The sequence below is a fragment of the Juglans microcarpa x Juglans regia genome, chromosome 3D (genome assembly GCF_004785595.1).
Source record: "Juglans microcarpa x Juglans regia isolate MS1-56 chromosome 3D, Jm3101_v1.0, whole genome shotgun sequence".
NCBI lineage: Eukaryota > Viridiplantae > Streptophyta > Magnoliopsida > Fagales > Juglandaceae > Juglans > Juglans microcarpa x Juglans regia.
Genome location: NC_054598.1, coordinates 38,796,527 through 38,814,011, shown reverse-complemented (window position 1 = coordinate 38,814,011; position 17,485 = coordinate 38,796,527). Strand labels below are relative to the sequence as shown.

General features: G+C 37.7%; 3 protein-coding genes across 6 annotated transcripts; 2 read left to right on the top strand and 1 right to left on the bottom strand.

The window, feature by feature from the left end:
- The first annotated feature begins 4,822 nt into the window (after positions 1–4,822).
- LOC121254050 (cyclic nucleotide-gated ion channel 1-like) lies at positions 4,823–14,558 on the top strand. 3 transcript variants are annotated; one of them, XM_041154017.1, is made up of 9 exons: positions 4,823–4,984; positions 5,570–5,707; positions 6,435–7,002; positions 7,489–7,701; positions 8,997–9,280; positions 11,489–11,600; positions 12,478–12,714; positions 12,909–13,607; positions 14,209–14,558. In XM_041154017.1, the coding sequence occupies exons 2-8, from the start codon at positions 5,679–5,681 to the stop codon at positions 13,605–13,607; spliced, it is 2,142 nt and encodes a 713-aa protein (XP_041009951.1). In that variant the 5' UTR covers positions 4,823–4,984; positions 5,570–5,678; the 3' UTR covers positions 14,209–14,558. The 3 variants fall into 3 exon arrangements, with proteins under 3 accessions (XP_041009951.1, XP_041009949.1, XP_041009948.1); XM_041154015.1 differs by lacking the exon at positions 14,209–14,558 and having other exon boundaries at positions 5,632–5,707; positions 12,909–13,774; XM_041154014.1 differs by lacking the exon at positions 14,209–14,558 and having other exon boundaries at positions 4,824–4,984; positions 12,909–13,774.
- Positions 13,987–16,287, bottom strand: LOC121254051 (rust resistance kinase Lr10-like). The gene is made up of 3 exons (XM_041154018.1): positions 15,594–16,287; positions 15,358–15,384; positions 13,987–15,276 (listed from the first exon to the last, which is right to left on the bottom strand). Exons 1-3 carry the CDS (start codon positions 16,285–16,287, stop codon positions 14,153–14,155), a joined length of 1,845 nt encoding a protein of 614 aa, XP_041009952.1. The 3' UTR covers positions 13,987–14,152.
- On the top strand, positions 15,020–17,478 carry LOC121254053. 2 transcript variants are annotated; one of them, XM_041154022.1, is made up of 2 exons: positions 15,020–15,095; positions 16,877–17,478. In XM_041154022.1, exon 2 carries the CDS (start codon positions 16,882–16,884, stop codon positions 17,476–17,478), a length of 597 nt encoding a protein of 198 aa, XP_041009956.1. In that variant the 5' UTR covers positions 15,020–15,095; positions 16,877–16,881. The 2 variants fall into 2 exon arrangements, with proteins under 2 accessions (XP_041009956.1, XP_041009955.1); XM_041154021.1 differs by lacking the exon at positions 15,020–15,095 and adding an exon at positions 16,598–16,766 and having other exon boundaries at positions 16,898–17,478.
- Positions 17,479–17,485: the final 7 nt, after the last annotated feature.

Genomic DNA, 17,485 nt, shown 5'->3' with positions numbered 1-17,485 from the left:
AAAATGAGAATAGTGAAAAATCTCCACTGTCCTCTTTGTCTATAGGAACCAGAAACCACTGAACATATATTATGAGAGTGTACTATAGCTAGTGATGTCTGGGGATAGTGTTAAAAGAAAATTCAAAAAAATTGTGCTCCCCACAGGAGTATAAAGGAGTTGCTAGAAGAAATGTTTAGGAAGTTAAATAAAGAAAAGACGGAAGAATTGTCTGTAATACTCTAGAAACTATGGAGAAGAAAGAAATGAATTTGTATTCAAAGATATTTTCACTCACCTAACTCATTGATGCAAGATGCCTCTCAGTTGCTACAGAACTTTAGAGTCTCTCAACCAATGGTGACTATTCAGCAATCACTCTCTACTCATAGGAATGATGGTTGGAAATCTCTTCTACAATAATTTTTCAAGATCAATTGAGATACAGCGGTGGATAGAATACACGGCAAGTTTGGGATTGTAATTGTTATTCGTGATTGAGAGGGTAAGATTCTGGCTACACTGAAGAAGAGACAATATTTGTTATCAGATCCTCTAATAGCAGTATCAGAAATAATATCACAGATGAAGAAGCCAGCACAACATCCTCAACAAATAAGTCAATTTCTCGCACAAGCTATGGAATAGTCTAGAATACTTTTATTGTATACGTGTCCCATTCTGTTAGAAAGAATATTCTCATTCTTTGTGTATAAATAGGCACTGTGTACTGCACATTATCTTCAAGGAAAATATATACAGAATACTTTTACTTCTTTACTCCTTCTCTGTTTTTCCATCATGGTATCAGAGCCGTATAAGGACTCAGGTCCAAGCTCACCCATGGGTACGGAACAGACCTCCTCCAAATTCTCTCTTCCTTCTCCCTCCCATTTCATCACTGTCAAGTTAACCCATGACAACTATCTCTTGTAGAAGGCGCAACTTATGCCTTACCTCAATAGTCAAAACGTCTATGGGTTCGTCGATGGCACCATTACTGTCCCAAATTTGTCTGATTCTGCAAAGCCAAGTTCAAAATACTTGGCCTGGAAACAGCAAGATCAAGGCATCATGACCATTCTTATTTCCTCCCTCTTTGAAAATTTAATAGCACATGTCATCGATGCATCCACCTCACGAGAAATCTGGACCATTCTGGCAGATCTCTTTGTGTCCAAATCTCAAGCACGTACTATGCAACTCCAGTATCAACTCACCACACTCAAGAAAGGGTCGGACTCTGTTGCCGATTACTATTAGAAAGCAAAACTCATTCGTGATACACTTGTAGCTGCTGGTAAAACCTTAACCTCCTCTGATTTTATTACTTATGTGTTGGTTGGCCTGTGCACCGATTTCGACTCGATTGTTACTTCAATCACTACCCGTGTTCACATCTAATTGATGAATCGACCATTGAGCAGAAAAAGCAATAGAAAGCACCAACCTAATAGTTGTAGGCTACACTACTGGACTAAAAGTTTCTGAATAATCCAGTCTCTCGAGTTGACTATAGCTTTTAGCTACTAGTCGTGCTTTGCGTCACTTGATCGAGCCATTAGAAAGGTATTTTGTTTTGAAAATCCATCTGTGATTGCCTCCTCTGAGTCTCGGACCACAGCTCCTTTACAACTGTTGTTTGCTAATGTCTGGGGTCCTGCTCCCATGTTGTCAAGGGGTGATTTTCGTTATTACTTGTCTTTTGTTGATGACTACATTATATTTACATGGATGTTTCCCTTAAAATGTAAATCTGATGTGGTTCAAGTTTTTCTGGCTTTCAAAAGACATGTTTAAACATTTCTTTATGCAAAAATATGTGCCTTACAATCTGATTGGGGAGGCGAATTTCGTTCTCTTAATTCTATTTTACATTCATTTGGCATTTCACACCGTTTATCTTGTCCATATGCTCATTCTCAAAATGGATCCGTTGAAAGGAAACACCGGCATATTGTAGAGACAGGCTTAGCACTTCTTGCTCATTCATCCTCCCCTCAAAAATACTGGTCCGACGCCTTTACCATTGTTGTTTACCACTTCCCACACATGTGCTCAATAATAAATCACCTTTTGAAATGTTGTGGAAGAAATATCTGGACTACAATTTTTTGAAAACTTTTGGATGTCTCTGTTGACCCAATCTTAGACCATACAATAAACATAAAATAAATTATCGATCCCTTCCCTGTGTCTTCCTTGGATATAGTCCTAATCACCATGGTTATTTTTGTTTTCATATTCCCACTTCCAGAATATATGTGTCGAGAGATGTCCAATATTTCTCTAGAATCTTCCATCTCCCTCCATCCATCCAACATTTTCTTAAGGACTCACTCGACATCTCCAGAAGCATCTTCTTCTCCATCGCAATCATCTCCAGCTCCTCACATCCAAACTCGATCCAAGTCCCACCTTCACTTCCCTAAAATTCAAACCGATAGAACCATAGCCTGGCCAAAGCCTCATGCCCATGTCACTTCGATCACTACCCCTGATGAACCCTCCTTTGTAACTGAGGTATCCAAGTTTCCCGAATGGAGGAAAGCCATGCAAGTTGAGTTTGATGCTCTTCTCTCCAATAACACTTGGAGTTTAGTCCCTCCCACTTCCTTTCAGAACCTTGTTGGATGCAGATGGATTTTTAAAACAAAATACCTTTCCAATGGCTCGATCGAGCGACACAAAGCATGACTAGTAGCTAAAGGCTACAGTCAACTCGAGGGATTGGATTATTCAGAAACTTTTAGTCGAGTAGTGAAGCCTACAACTATCAGGTTGGTGCTTTCTATTGTTTTTTCTGCTCAATGGCCGATTCATTAATTAGATGTGTAAAATGCTTTTTTGCACGGTTCTCTCGATGAAACTGTTTTTATGTCTCAGCCTACGGGGTTTGTTCATCCTCAGTTTCCTCATTATGTGTGTAAGCTCAACAAAGCATTATACGGCCTTAAACAGGCTCCTCGTGCGTGGTATGCACGACTGAGTAGGAAGTTGCTTGAGCTGGGTTTTGTTGTTTCAAAATCCGACACTTCATTGTTCATTTATCGCCATCAATTAGTGGTTATTTATTTCCTGGTTTATGTTGATGATGTAGTTTTAACTGGATCTGATTCAAATTCCCTTACACAACTTATTCATAAACTCGGTATTGATTTTCCTTTGAAAGATCTAGGCCCTCTGAACTATTTTTTGGGTATTGAGTGTTATCGAACCTCCACATGACTTGTTCTTTCTCAAAAGAAATACATCCTTGATTTATTCAAGAAAACAAATATGGCTAACTGCAAGCCTGTTGGTAGCCCAATGTCCCATTCGACTAAACTTCCAGCTTTTGACTCTATCTCTATGGAAGATCCATCGCTTTACAGGAGTGTGGTAGGTAGCTTGCAATACTTGCTATTTACAAGACCAGATTTAGCCTTCTCAGTAAATAGAGTCTGTTAGTTCATGCATGCACCCTCTGTTTCTCATTGGCAATCAGTAAAATGCATATTACGATATTTGAAGCAAACTATGGATCATGGCTTAATCATCACACCATCTTCATCTCCTGCTTTGTCTGCTTTTTCGAATGCCGATTGGGCAGGATGCCCTGATGATAGAAAATCCACAGGGGGCTATTGTGTGTTCTATGGTAAAAATTTGATTTGTTGGAGTTCCAAGAAGCAGTCAACCATTGCAAGATCCAGCACAGAAGCTGAATACAAGGCCTTAGCTAATGCATCTTGTGAACTCATCTGGGTACAGTCTCTACTTTCAGAATTGGGCATTTTTTTGTCCAAACCGCCTACTCTCTACTGTGATAACTTAGGAGCTACCTACCTCTTAGTTAATCCAGTGATGCACTCCAGAACGAAGCATGTTGATAGTGATAACCACTTTGTACGGGATCACATTTTTAACAAGTCTCTGCAAGTCTCTTTTCTCTTTAGTAAAGATCAAATAGCAGATGTTCTCACCAAACCACTGTCCACTGCCAGATTTTGTTTACTTCGATCGAGCCTCACAGTACTTCCAGGACTACTTGGCTCGTAGGGGTATATCAAAAATAATACCACAGATGAAGAAGCCAGCACAACGTCCTCAACAAATAAGTCAATTCTCGCATAAGCTATGGAATAGTCTAGAATACTTTTATTGTATACGTTTTCCATTTTGTTAGAAAGAATATTCTCATTCTTTGTGTATAAATAGGCACTGTGTGCACATTATCTTCAAGAAAAATATATACATAATACTTTTACTTCTTTACTCCTCTGTTTTTCCATCAAGCAGAAACCTATGCAGTTCTTCAAGCAATAATATTTGATAGTGAGTTGGATTTGAGAAGAATAATTCTGGATGAGCATTCAAAACAAGTTGCGATGACTATCCAAGGTCATGAGGAAGACTTGAATTGCTTTGGAATGCTAGTTCCAAACATTTAGTTGAAACGACAATGTTATGAAAACTGCTCCATCAAACACGTGCCAAGAGAAGCCAACTTAATTGCACACACCTTAGGCAAGGACACATTAGCAATTTCTGATTGTATTGTGGAAATATAGGAAATTCCTCATTGTATTTAGACTTTGTTATTGAGCTATTGATCAATGGAGAATTATATGTTTTTTTTTTTAAATGGAGAATTATATGTTTTTTTTTTTTTTTTAAAAAAAAAAGAAGAAGAACACACCGTACTGAAGCGAAACGTAGCATCAAATTCGTATGTATTTACGGTGACCCAAAAAAAATCCTCGCGCTCATACTGAACGCACCGTACAGAAGAGAAACGTAGCATCACATAGAAACGCTTCAGTAGGCCCCACATGAGTCGCGTAGACTTTCTCAATACTCGCGTTGCGCCGAGTGACCTGTACTCTGACTCGCCAATTTCCGCGAACTTTCTCTCCTTCTCTCTCTCTTCGAAGTAGAAAAAATATCCCTTCTTGCGCTGATCGCCCATGGAGTTCTACTCATGTACAACCTGATTTCCTAGTCGCTCCTAGTCTCTCCTTCGGTGCGTTTCTTTTTTGTTTTTTCCTAGTCAAAAACTTTTTCTGTATAGTCGTTTTCTTTTGCCAATTGAGAACCTCCAAGTGATCGTCCTTTAACTTTGTCAGAACCCAAGTTATTTTCATTTGTCTTTCTGTTCAAGTTTGATTTTCGAGTCTCTCCTGCAAATCTCTTGAAATTTATTTACAAACTGTTAGAAATTTAAAATCCCGAAAATTTAGGATTCGCTTTTTTTTACTAGTTTTTTTGTTTCCAAAAGGTTAATTAAAAAAGTGCGCTGCTTTAAGTTTCATACCCATTGTTTTTGGATGATTATAGTGGATATCGCTTTTTGAAAATATTTTTGGCATGGACGGGATGTTATTGGAAATATCTGCAAATTCGCACTCTTTTGATGTCGACCATGTCGTCGCTTTTACCCAAAATTTCCTCATTGTTATTCTACCTTTGGATTATTTCTAGTAAATTACGGTGCTTAAGTAATTCTATGATCCATTTGGTTTTTTGAACAATCATTTATTGTCGGGTACAATGTGTGGAGGATGTGCTTTGAGTCCATTTCATTAATTTGAATGCTTTTATCCATCAGGGTTTGGCGTTGAGACTTTTCATGTTGCATGAAGTAGTTTTTTGGATCGATAAATTTCTCAGGGGTGGATTCTTCATCGGAAAAATTGTGTTTTCAAGAAGATATAGTCATGAACTACCAGCAAGAGAAGTTTGTGAGGTTAGTTTAACTCAATTTTTTGTGCATAGTAATTATAAGCTTGAGTTTAAGGTGTGAGGTTAGTTTAACGCAATTTATGGTGCTTAGTAATTATATGCTTGAGTTTAAGGTGCAATTTTTAGCTTGTTGTGTGCACTTCTTTTGCTTTTGGAATCAACCGGATTAGAATCTGTTATTTCCACCTGATGGTACTTTTCAGAAATAAATTTGTGGATTATTGATTTTTTAGCTAAAAGCAAAAAAGTTTAAGTTTGTCACTCACGCATACCTATCATAGCCACCACCATGTTTGCATGCTACCAATTCTATCCATTACTTCTGATATGGAAACCACCCTGCCACCTTTGATATTAATATCTTGGATATGTAGCCATGGTGAGTGCTTCCACGGCCAGAATAACTACACTGATTCAAACCTCCTATTTACCATATGTGATAATATTGTTCCATGAATGTTGTTGCTGCCTTGTCTTCTTCTGATTTCTTTGCCACCACACCCACCATCAATGCTACAAAACTGACACATGAGATATCATTCCCCACCACCACTATAAAGTTTGGGTTTTATGGTTAGCATCGTGCTTTGATTTTGAGATGCTTTCCAATTTCTTTGGCAACTTTAATGTATATTTTTCATATTTTTGTTGGGTTCCCTTTTCACGTTCCTCTTAAATGGGGCATAGAGTCATAGGAAGGATTTTGATGTCACTTACCATATTTGGAACAGGTTTCAGGATTGGAAGTCAGAGAAAACTACTGAGGGGCAATATTCTAAAAATTATGAAATACATCCAGGAAGAATCAGAATGGCATTAAGCTTGGTTTCAGAAAAGTTTCAAAGAAGCTTTGAATCTAGTTCAGATAGGATAAACAGGATTAAAAAATCGTTGAAATCTTATTCATTTAATAGTGCTGTTACTCAAGGCTCAGGTTCAAGGAAGAAAATTCTTGATCCGCAGGGTACATTTCTACAAAAGTGGAATAAGATATTTGTGCTCTCATGTGTGATTGCAGTTTCACTGGATCCCTTGTTCTTTTATGTCCCTGTGATCAATGATGCCCAGAAGTGCCTTGAGTTGGACAAGAAAATGGAGACTACAGCTATTATCTTGCGTTCTTTCACGGATATATTTTATATAATTCATATTATTTTTCAATTTCGAACTGGTTTTATTGCTCCATCTTCTCGTGTATTTGGAAGAGGTGTTTTAGTTGAAGATGCTTGGGCAATAGCACGGAGGTATCTGTCATCATACTTCTTAATTGACATTCTTGCCGTCCTTCCGCTCCCACAGGTAAGGGAAAGTCTTCGCAGGCCAAATTTTTTTACTTCTTGGGGTTATTTCATTGGTTAACTTGCAAAGGGATTATATTCTATGCAATTCCTATATTTGATTGCGTATTACTCAACTAGTGACATTGGTTGAGCAGCTTGTATCCGTGCAAGCAAAAATTTAAATTTAACATGCACAGGAAGTTTGTTTAGTGCCTTTATTTACCCTGGTCTTCATATGGGTACTTAATGCAGTTAAACTTGACTTGGTGCCTATTCTAAAGTTTTTATGTTTGTCCTCTCATGTGGAACTTTTGTTACATAAAATTCTTGTAGCAGGACCAAAAATCAGTGCAGAGTCCTTGTTGACCTTCTCTTATGTTAAAGCACGAGTCTGCAGTTGAATTCAACTGCCCAAATTAGATATATTTTCTCTCTACTGTGAAGAATGGTTTGGAAAAGTTGTGTAAAAAAATTGCTGACTTTTAACATGCTGTGATATGCTCAGGTGGTGATTTTAATTATCGTTCCGAAAATGGGAGGCTCAGAATCGTTGAATACGAAGAACTGGTTAAAATTTGTTGTTTTCTTCCAATATCTACCGAGGTTTCTTCGAATCTATCCATTATATAAAGAAGTTACAAGGACTTCTGGCATACTCACACAAACTGCATGGGCTGGAGCTGCATTCAATCTCCTTCTTTACATGCTTGCTAGCCATGTAAGTTTCATTAAATGGCCTGGTTTGTTTTATTGGTACTTAGGTGAAACTACATTTTTCTTTAAAAATATATATTTGTTTGGAAAATTTATCTCTATGTTTATGTTTACCTATAAAAAAAATTTATCTTTATGTGGGTTCATTGTATAGCTGTCATATGTCCATGTGTGCTGCTTTTGCTTCTTAATGTTGATCATCTTCTTAAAATGTAACCTCCATGGGTTAGCTCAAGTGGTAAGAGCCTTGGTCTTGATGGCATGCTCCTTCTAGGTCTAAGGTTCGAACCCTTGTTTGTAAACAATTTTTAAGGGCCATATTTCCCCTTGAATTACCCGAGGTGCACTTGTGGGAGACTCCTTGCTGAGGGCCTGTGAACCCCTAGGATTAGTCGAGACTTTGTTCTATAGACACTTGGTGCCAATAAGAAAAACATGTAGTTCTACCCATAAAATTTCGTTAGATGTAGATATGGTGTTTGGTTTTGACTCGTTAGAGTTTTATTGTTAAATAGAGTGCAGTAGCCCTTTTAAGTTGTAGAAGGCTATTAGACCATCAGATGCAGAGAGACAAGATCATGTGGATTTCAGTGCAGCAGGAACTTGTGCACATTTATTTAGGAGTCAGATTAGTCAATTTGTAGTACTATTTGCAAGCATGATTATCATGTAAGCTTGAAGATTTGAAGATAATTAAGCCAGTTTTTTTATGAGCAGTTCTAGATTAGGATTTTGGATACTACAACATATATGTATGTATGCGAGAATGTGTACCTAGGAAAGTGAATTGAAAAGAAAGGAACTTATATCTGATATAAGTTTCACTAGCAAAAGGCACTATTCAATATGAACACTCTTGACTTAAATCGGGGTGGATACCTTTTTGTAGCTGTTGGCCTACAGGTTTTGACCTGTTGTTGTGTTGAAAATTTCCTAACATATTAGTAGTCAACAAGGAAAAATGTCCTATGTAATAGAGAATGTAAATAGCATTGCAGCTTGACAAGCTCTAGTTTGGACTCTTTCAAGATCATAGACTAATTTATGTGCCATTGTCAGAAATTTATAGAGTAACCCAGGAGAAGTCTTGATTTAATATGAATTTGCCCGACCTCTTCTTTTTGAGAGTTCCCCACCACTGAACTTGCAAAATGCACCGTGAGCTAGAGAACTTTTCTTGCATTTTACTGCTAAATTTTTTTTGATGTGTAGCTAAAAATTACAATAAATTGATGTGCCATTGTCTCTCTTATATATATATATATATTTATGACTATTACGTTTTTTCTGTTGTTTTAGGTACTTGGAGCCTTTTGGTACTTGTTCTCCATAGAGCGAGAAACCATCTGCTGGCAACAAGCCTGTAGGGATAATTCCACATGCTTAAACAGTTCTTTGCACTGTGATAGTAATATTTTAGAGGTGGACAATTTACTGAATACATCTTGTCCCGTAAAGGAACCTGATACAACACACTTTGATTTTGGAATATTCCTCGATGCTCTTCAGTCTGGTGTAGTGGAGTCAAGGGATTTTCCAGAGAAGTTGTTTTACTGTTTTTGGTGGGGCCTGCGAAATCTGAGGTGTGCTTCTATGGGATCACATTTATTTTATGCTGAGTTAGTTGCCAGCAATAATATCACCTTTTCTTTGTTTGTTTTATTTTTAATAATGACAGAAACATGCTTTGGTATGCTTATCATTCAGTGTTTTGTTTTTTGACATTGAATGAATAAAAAAGCATCCAGCAAACTGGCCGTAGTTTATACATAGTGTTTGTGCGATGTCTGGTGCTACATTGCTCATAAACTTTCCTTTATTCATGCTTGGAGCCTTGGATTGTGAGATCCTTTTAATTTAGGCCTGTTCATCGGGAACCCGTTCCGGCCCAGACTGGGTACTGGGTTTTAAACCCGGAACCTGGTTTATTTATTTGTTTATTTTCCTTCTTGGTTTGAATGTTTTGATTTTTTTTTTTTGCAACTAAATGGACAGAAACTCAAGGAAGATGCTGTGGGTCTCGACAATGGGTCCCGATTGTCCTTTTTTTTTTTTTTACTTAATGATTAAATAAATATTTTTTTAATGGTGTTGTGAATTTTTTTTAAATGTTTAAATGATTTTAAAAAATGCATGAAAAAAAAAGGAAAAAAAAAAAAACTCAAATAGCCTTGTTGGTGTAGCAGTGTTCAACTCAAAATATTCTTTGTGAAGTTTGTTTGTACAGAAGCATGGACACGGCAAAGTTTGTATAAAAAATAGATGACAAATGCATATATACATATATAAATATGTGTATATATATATATATATATATATACACAAACGTGAAAGGCAGATAATATACCTAAACTGAACATGGCCATCCCAAGACCTGCATATGAGATTATTTTTATCGAGTATTTGACCAAATTGGGCATCCGGCCCTATATTCCATCTGTGCCTCCTGAAGAGTTGCATAAAGTCATTCCTGTAGATTTTACCATTGAACTCAAGGTTGAGTATATCCTGTTGGAGTCTGCAATGCTGCACTTCCCTTTAGAAGATCTGGATTGAGCTTTTGATTATGGGAATGATGTGCTTTGTAATGTAATACGTGCTTTTCATATAAATAGTGTAATATTATTTTATAAACAATTTTAGTTTAAAAAATTAAATAAATAGAGTTTGAATGCTGCATCAACATTTTTTTCATGAAAAAATATTCATAACATGTAGGCTTTGATTTAAAAAAAAAAACTGCGTACAAACCGGAACCCGGGTTCCGGGTTTTTAAAACCCAGTTTCCATCCAGGTTCCAACCTGGGTTAACCCAGCCTGGGTTCCGGCCTGGTTTTGAAACCCCAAAACCGGGCCGGAAGCCGGATGAAGTCTTATTTTTATTGGCTCTTTCTTGTTCTTTTGTGCTGAATGACATATATTATGGTCACTTAACTGGTTTATTCGATCAGATTTTACCAAATTGATTGGATGGGAAGGAATTAATGGCTGCAAATGGGGGTGATATGTCATTTATCCTTGAAGGTCATCCCTGGCATCAGCGCGCCCGTGTGTGAACAAATTATTTCCAGAAAATGGAAATAAAATTGTCAATAAGTGGATAAGCGAAAGGGCAAGTGGGTTTAAGTTGGGACAAGCAAAACATGTTTATAGGTAGACTGAACTCGATGTGAACAGAAGAAGAAAGGATAAGTATCATTTCTGGAAAATGGAAGTGTAGGTCTGAGTGGGTCCTTTTTGTTCATTTTTTTTTTTTGGGGCTATGGGAATACAAAGATGTGGGATCTGACTACGAATATATCTGATGACGAAATATTGAACTTTGTTTGTGACGTTAACCTTACTTTTGATCTCCATTGGTGCTTGGCTGTAAATGAGGCATTTTTTGATTCTTGGTTCCTTTTTCTTGCATTTTCAGCCCCATATATAGAACTGGTTTTATCGTGTTTGCTGATGTATTGCATCATTCATTTCATCACAATGTGTAGTTTTTGAAGTGTTCTATTTCGAGGAGTTGCCGTACACTTCTGAAATTATCATTTGTTTATAAAACTTCTATTCTTTGCAGTTTATCTTGTTCGATAACTGTGCTTTATGCTTCTGTAAACAAGTCCTCTTGAGTAGATATTTACGTTTCTTGTATTTCAGCCTCAGGTATAGAGCTGATTTTATCACATTGTCTCGTGCATTTTATTAGATTTCATGTAGACTTTGTCATCTTGCTATGATGTGTACCCTTGACATGTTCTATGTTGGGCACTCATGAATTGTTGTCTCAATTTGTTTTGCAGTTCTCTTGGTCAAAATCTATCAACAAGTACCTATGTCTGGGAAATCTGCTTTGCAGTTTTCATTTCAATTTCTGGCTTGGTATTGTTCTCATTTTTGATCGGGAATATGCAGGTTGGTACTAGGCCAGTTTTAATATATAGCTCTGAAAGTGACTCTCCTCTTTAAAGGATAGAATAGCAATAAGGAACTATTTAACATTTATAATTTTCAAAGCAGGAGCTTTGCTTGAGCCATGTCATTCACTCCTGCATTAAATGACTGAGTTTGGTCATTTAAATGAAAATAATTTGAATGGTCATATAATTAAATCCTTGTTGGAAGTTTAAAAGACTAAAGCCTCGTTTGGTTATATAGATGAGATGAAAGATGAAAATTGAATAAAATATTGTTAGAATATAATTTTTTAATATAATTTTTGTTTTGGAGATTTGAAAAAGTTGAATTGTTTATTGTATTTTGTGTGGGAGTTTGGGAAAATTGTAATGATTAGATGAGATGAGATGGTTTGTGTAACCAAACGAGACTTAAGACAGTTCGTGTTATTTCCTCTATAACGCTTCTTCTTTGTCCATATATTATTTATTACAATGAGTAATAGAATAATGTCACATTTAAATAACTTCATAATTAGGTTATAAATAGAATTTCAAAAAATTATAAATATAAATGAGTTTTATTTTTTGTTAGAACAAGTGTTTGTGAGCTTTCTGTTTGAGTTCCAGAATTTAAAGTTGAATGCTCGAGTGTTGATTGTATGGGTCATTCATCTTATGGGTACATTCTGACGGACTTCTACCCCAAAATTGCTGATGCATTCTTTGATGTGGCATCCATTTGGATTTGTTGAATGACCGTTATGGAGTGGTTTGAGTTGTAAGATTAAGCACACTTTTAGGTTGTTTGAGCTTAATAGCGTAAAACTCAAGAATTAACTTGTTTGAGGCCCATATATTTCATTTTATGATGAATTCAACTTGTTTTGAAACAGACATACTTGCAATCCACTACTACAAGATTGGAGGAGATGAGAGTCAAAAGACGAGATGCCGAACAGTGGATGTCACACAGATTACTCCCTGAAGATCTGAGAGAGCGGATTAGGAGGTATGAACAATACAAATGGCAAGAAACTAGAGGTGTTGATGAAGATAATTTGATCCGTAATCTTCCCAAGGACCTCAGAAGGGACATAAAGCGCCATCTCTGCTTGGCTCTGCTCATGAGAGTGAGTTTCTCCACCTCACTAAATTTTGTTGTATGTCATATTACCCGAGTAACAAGCCAATCGTTTAAACTGGGATTCCAACAGAAAGGCCATAAGATGTTGTCTACCTCTTTTTTTAAGTTGAATTACTATGCTCTCAGAAATTGCTCAATCTAGGATCGATTCTCATTCATTGTTTTTGGGATGTATTTAAGGTGCCAATGTTTGAAAAGATGGATGAACAATTGTTGGATGCAATGTGTGACCGTCTTAAGCCGGTTCTCTACACAGAGAAAAGCTACATTGTTCGGGAGGGAGATCCAGTTGATGAGATGCTCTTCATCATGCGAGGCAAGCTACTGACCATGACCACCAATGGTGGAAGAACTGGATTCTTCAACTCTGAATATCTCAAGGCCGGTGATTTCTGTGGAGAAGAACTTCTTACTTGGGCTCTGGATCCCCAATCCTCATCCAATTTACCCATCTCAACAAGAACTGTCCGAGCCCTCACCGAAGTTGAAGCCTTCGCTCTAAAAGCCGACGATTTGAAATTTGTAGCCTCTCAGTTCCGTCGGCTTCATAGCAAGCAACTTCGCCATACTTTCAGATTCTACTCTCAACAATGGAGGACTTGGGCGGCTTGTTTCATACAGGCAGCCTGGCGCCGCTATAACAAGAAGAAGCTTGAAGAGTCTCTTCGGGAAGAGGAGAATAGATTGCAAGATGCATTGGTGAAGGCTGGTGGGAGCTCGCCAAGTTTGGGTGCCACCATTTATGCCTCGCGGTTTGCTGCTAATGCGCTTCGCTTGTTGCGGCGCAATAGTACACGGAAAGCAAGGGTTCCCGAGAGAATTCCGCCCATAATGCTTCAGAAACCAGCAGAACCTGATTTTACTTCCGAAGAACAATAGGTATCTAACCCCTAGTGATTTATATGTTTGTTTTGTTGTATCATGTGAATTCTACCGGGTGGAGACACAGAAATTATTGGAATCACACTATGGTAGAAAAGTCATTAATCGACTGTAGGAGGTCTGTGTATATTATGTTGTATATTGAGTTTTTACAATTTTTTTTTTCATGGATTCAGAAAGTTATCCAATGCATAGATTCGAAGCATCAAACTTCATAAAAATACATATAGCAAATAAATCAAACCTTTGAAATTTTGAATTGGACAAGCCTTGTGAGAGTAAGTTTGACAACCCAGAATTACTTAAAAATGCTAAGAGTAAGAGGTCAGTGCCAGAGTCCAGGTCTAGGGCAGCACGTAACTGGAAAATAAACGAAAAAAGAAAGTGGCACAATGAGTGCCATGTGAAATGAGATTAATTTCCAAGCACACCGCCAACACAGGCTTGTGCTTGTGTTGCTCATGAATCCCCTATAATGATTACAAAATTAATAGCAACAATGCTCGAGAATGACACGATTTAAATTTCTTCATAGCAAACTTTCAGTTTACCTCTGATTCTGGGATGACTTCTAACCCTTGGCTTAAATATTTTGTAGGCATCCTTGCATTGATTTCTATAGGATCCTTGAAGGTAAAGGGATTAGGGGGCATGTTCAACTCGTCTCCTCCTCCTCCTAACATTTGAATCACAACTTTCATCGCGGGACGATCAATCGGATGCCATTGAATACACCAAAGTCCCACAATTGCAAGTTTCTTCGCAATTTTAGCATCTCCACCAATATCTTCAATAAAAATTTGCAAGTCTTCTTTTTGTTCTAAGAGATTGTAGATCCACTCCGGAAAGTAAATTTGGCCAGTGTTCTCCTTTGTAACATCAACAACTTTCTTGCCTCCAACCATTTCAAGCAACAATATTCCAAAGCTATAAACATCTGCTTTATAAGACACGTTTCCAAAATTTCTGGAGAACACTTCGGGTGCAATATAACCTATGGTTCCTTTGGCGGTGGTCATAGACACCATACTTTGATCCTTAGAACATAACTTGGCGAGACCAAAATCAGAGATTTTTGGATTGAAGTTTTGATCTAATAAAACATTACTAGGTTTGATATCAAAATGGAGGATTCGTTGATCACAACCTTGGTGCAGATATTCAATACCTCTTGCTATGCCAAGAGCAATATTTTGCAACTTTGCCCAACCAAGGAAATTGTTTTTGGCATCCGGGGAAGATATGAACTTCTCTAACGAGCCATTCGGTAAGAACTCGTAAACTAGAGCTCTTCTAAATCCATCAGCGCAAAAGCCAATCAAACGAACCACATTAACATGGTGAATCGTACCGATTGTTCTCACTTCGTTTATGAATTCTTCTCCATTTCCTTTGGAAGTGCTCAAGATCTTTACCGCAACTTGGATTTCATCAGAAAGCTTTCCTTTGAAGACTGTTCCGTAGGCTCCTTCACCCAATTTTTCAGTAAGTTGATTTGTAATCCTTTTAATATCAGCATATGAGTATCTTGTTGGTTTGAAATTTCTGTAGTCCTCCAAAAACATTTCGATCTTCACTCGATATTCTCTCTCTATTTTATCATAACTATAGAAACGGTAGAGAGCAAACACAGCTAATGCTAACAGAAATGAACCTAGGATGACACCTGCACTGTAAACAATCGTGGGTCAAGAACTTCCATTTGTCTCAAAAAATGAAAATCTCAAATGGGAAACAAACAACTTACCAGTAATCACTTTTTTCGTTAATGCACCTGCGAAGGATTTTAACATAATAAGCTTCTCTTTATTCTTGTGAGAAAACAAAAAAGAATTCTTTGCCCAGAAAATTTCTGGTCTTTTTGGTTGAAAAGTTGCATCTTGTGAACACAGTTTTTTTGTATTCCATCTATCTTTGATTTATAAAAGTTTGAAAGCTGTGCAAAGTTTGAATTTTTGATTCAACTCGTATAGAAGAAGATACCTTTAGGGTGTTTGGGGACGCACACAATCTCTGACCGAGTGCTCGTGCCCGTGGCCGTATTCTTCAATTTGCAATTCTTGCCTTCCACGTCACAGTATCGGCAGTCTGGTATAGACCACTTAAAGTGACGAGTGTTATCATCACCGAATACTAAATCAGATAGAATTGATGGAAGACTATACATCTTTGTACAAGATGATGACTCGACCAAGTCGGTAATGAGTTCACCATTAAGCACGGCATAAACTTGGTGGCTAGGGCCACTAAGACAAGAGATCCGACGCTCATCTTCTGTTTTTGTTTGGGAACAATTAAATAGGGCAAAAGACTGAAGATTTCTTTCTTGGAATTGGAAATCCGAGGAAGACAAATCGAGTCCCTGAAGTTGCCTTAGAAAGCAATAATTTGGGTCCTGTACTTTAACTACCTGAGATTTGTAGTCTATCTTTTTGACAAAGAGCTTTACAGAAATGGGCAGCTCGAGTACCGTTTCGTTGGTACCAGTGCAGGATAGAAGAAACCCAGGAAAGCCACAGTGGTCTGGGTGGCGGTCTTTAAGCCGGAAAGGAAATCGGACGGCTGGGCCTTGTCCTCCACACCGTAATTCAGGACACCCATTTTGGCTTTGTCCGACATCTACGATGGAAGCCAGGAAGAAGAAGAAGAAGAAGAAGAAGAAGAAGGAGCTTGCCATTTCTAAGCCAAATATTTCTCTGTTTTCTTGAAGCTTTCCGGAGCCTCTTTTTAAGAGGAAAAATCACATAATCTTACTGGGGTTGACAGATGGAGTACGAGTAGGCTCAATTCTGCGGGTGAAATGAAGTTTTCTTTTTCAAAAGATAGACAAAGACTATAATTCAACCAAGCTAGTTCTTAGTCCTAACACGGCTACGACCTGTCTGCGTAAGTTGCTGAATTGTCAAATGTGTAACTTCTCGAATGGCTAATTTCAATTAAAAAAAAGTGATTGCAGAACAAACAAAGTTGCTGAATTTCCGAACGTGGGAAACTGTGAATGGTCGACTTGTCAAATACGTAGCTTATCGAAATAAGTTGCTGAATTTTCGAACTTGTTTCAGTATATTACGGAATTATTCAGAGTCAAAACTCACCTGACAATGTGTCTCCACCTCTGCGCGTGGAAACGTCAAAAAATTTTCATCGGATGCGCAGGTGCTTCTCCCTAATATATATACATTCTCTCATCTTTGTCCACAGCTCTGTAATCTGTATCCAATCACTCATAATACTCTCTTCTCTTTGATTCTCGCTTTCAATGGCAGGAGGAATGCCCTTTCCTGCAGGATTTGCGGCTCTGATTGTTTTTGTGCTCCTACTCCATCAAACTTGCTTTGCCAAGGATACAAGTCAGGACTGTGTTCCTTCTTCCTGCGGCAATATCCACAACATAAGCCATCCGTTTCGATTACAAGGCGATCCACCAAATTGTGGGGACCCAAAATATAGCCTGTCATGCGAGAACAACCAGACGTTGCTGTACTTATTTTCTGGAATATACTACGTCAAGGCAATCGATTACAACAACCTCACAATCCGAGTTGTTGACCCTGGCATTAATCTAGAAGATAACTACTCCTTCATCCCTCGTTATTTTTTAAGTCTGACAAATTTCAGTTTAAAGGTTCCATACGTCTCAAGTGTTCCACACTATTTAGGCTACGATGAAGTCAGGCTTTTGTCAGCCAATGTGGTTTTCTTGAAGTGTGAAAAGCCAGTGAATTCTACTGATTATTTGAACGTTTCAACCGTTCTGATAACGGATCATACTCTTCCAACTCTTCTTTGTCCCATTCCAAGAGGTATAGATACGTTCTATTTCTCAACGCGATCAAAGCAGAGTATGTGGCGGACTTGTGCCAAGTAGAGCAGAT

Coding starts and splice junctions, on each gene's coding strand:
- LOC121254053 (XM_041154021.1), top strand. CDS start 16,712: ATGTGTCTCCACCTCTGCGCGTGGAAACGTCAAAAAATTTTCATCGGA. Junction 16,767..16,897: donor AATTTTCATCGGATGCGCAG/GTGCTTCTCCCT, acceptor CCTTTCCTGCAG/GATTTGCGGCTCTGATTGTT.
- LOC121254050 (XM_041154017.1), top strand. CDS start 5,679: ATGAACTACCAGCAAGAGAAGTTTGTGAG. Junction 7,702..8,996: donor TTTACATGCTTGCTAGCCAT/GTAAGTTTCATT, acceptor CTGTTGTTTTAG/GTACTTGGAGCCTTTTGGTA. Junction 11,601..12,477: donor TTTTGATCGGGAATATGCAG/GTTGGTACTAGG, acceptor GTTTTGAAACAG/ACATACTTGCAATCCACTAC.
- LOC121254051 (XM_041154018.1), bottom strand. CDS start 16,287: ATGGCAAGCTCCTTCTTCTTCTTCTTCTTCTTCTTCTTCTTCCTGGCT. Junction 15,385..15,593: donor CGTCCCCAAACACCCTAAAG/GTATCTTCTTCT, acceptor AATCCTTCGCAG/GTGCATTAACGAAAAAAGTG. Junction 15,277..15,357: donor AACGAAAAAAGTGATTACTG/GTAAGTTGTTTG, acceptor TTTACAGTGCAG/GTGTCATCCTAGGTTCATTT.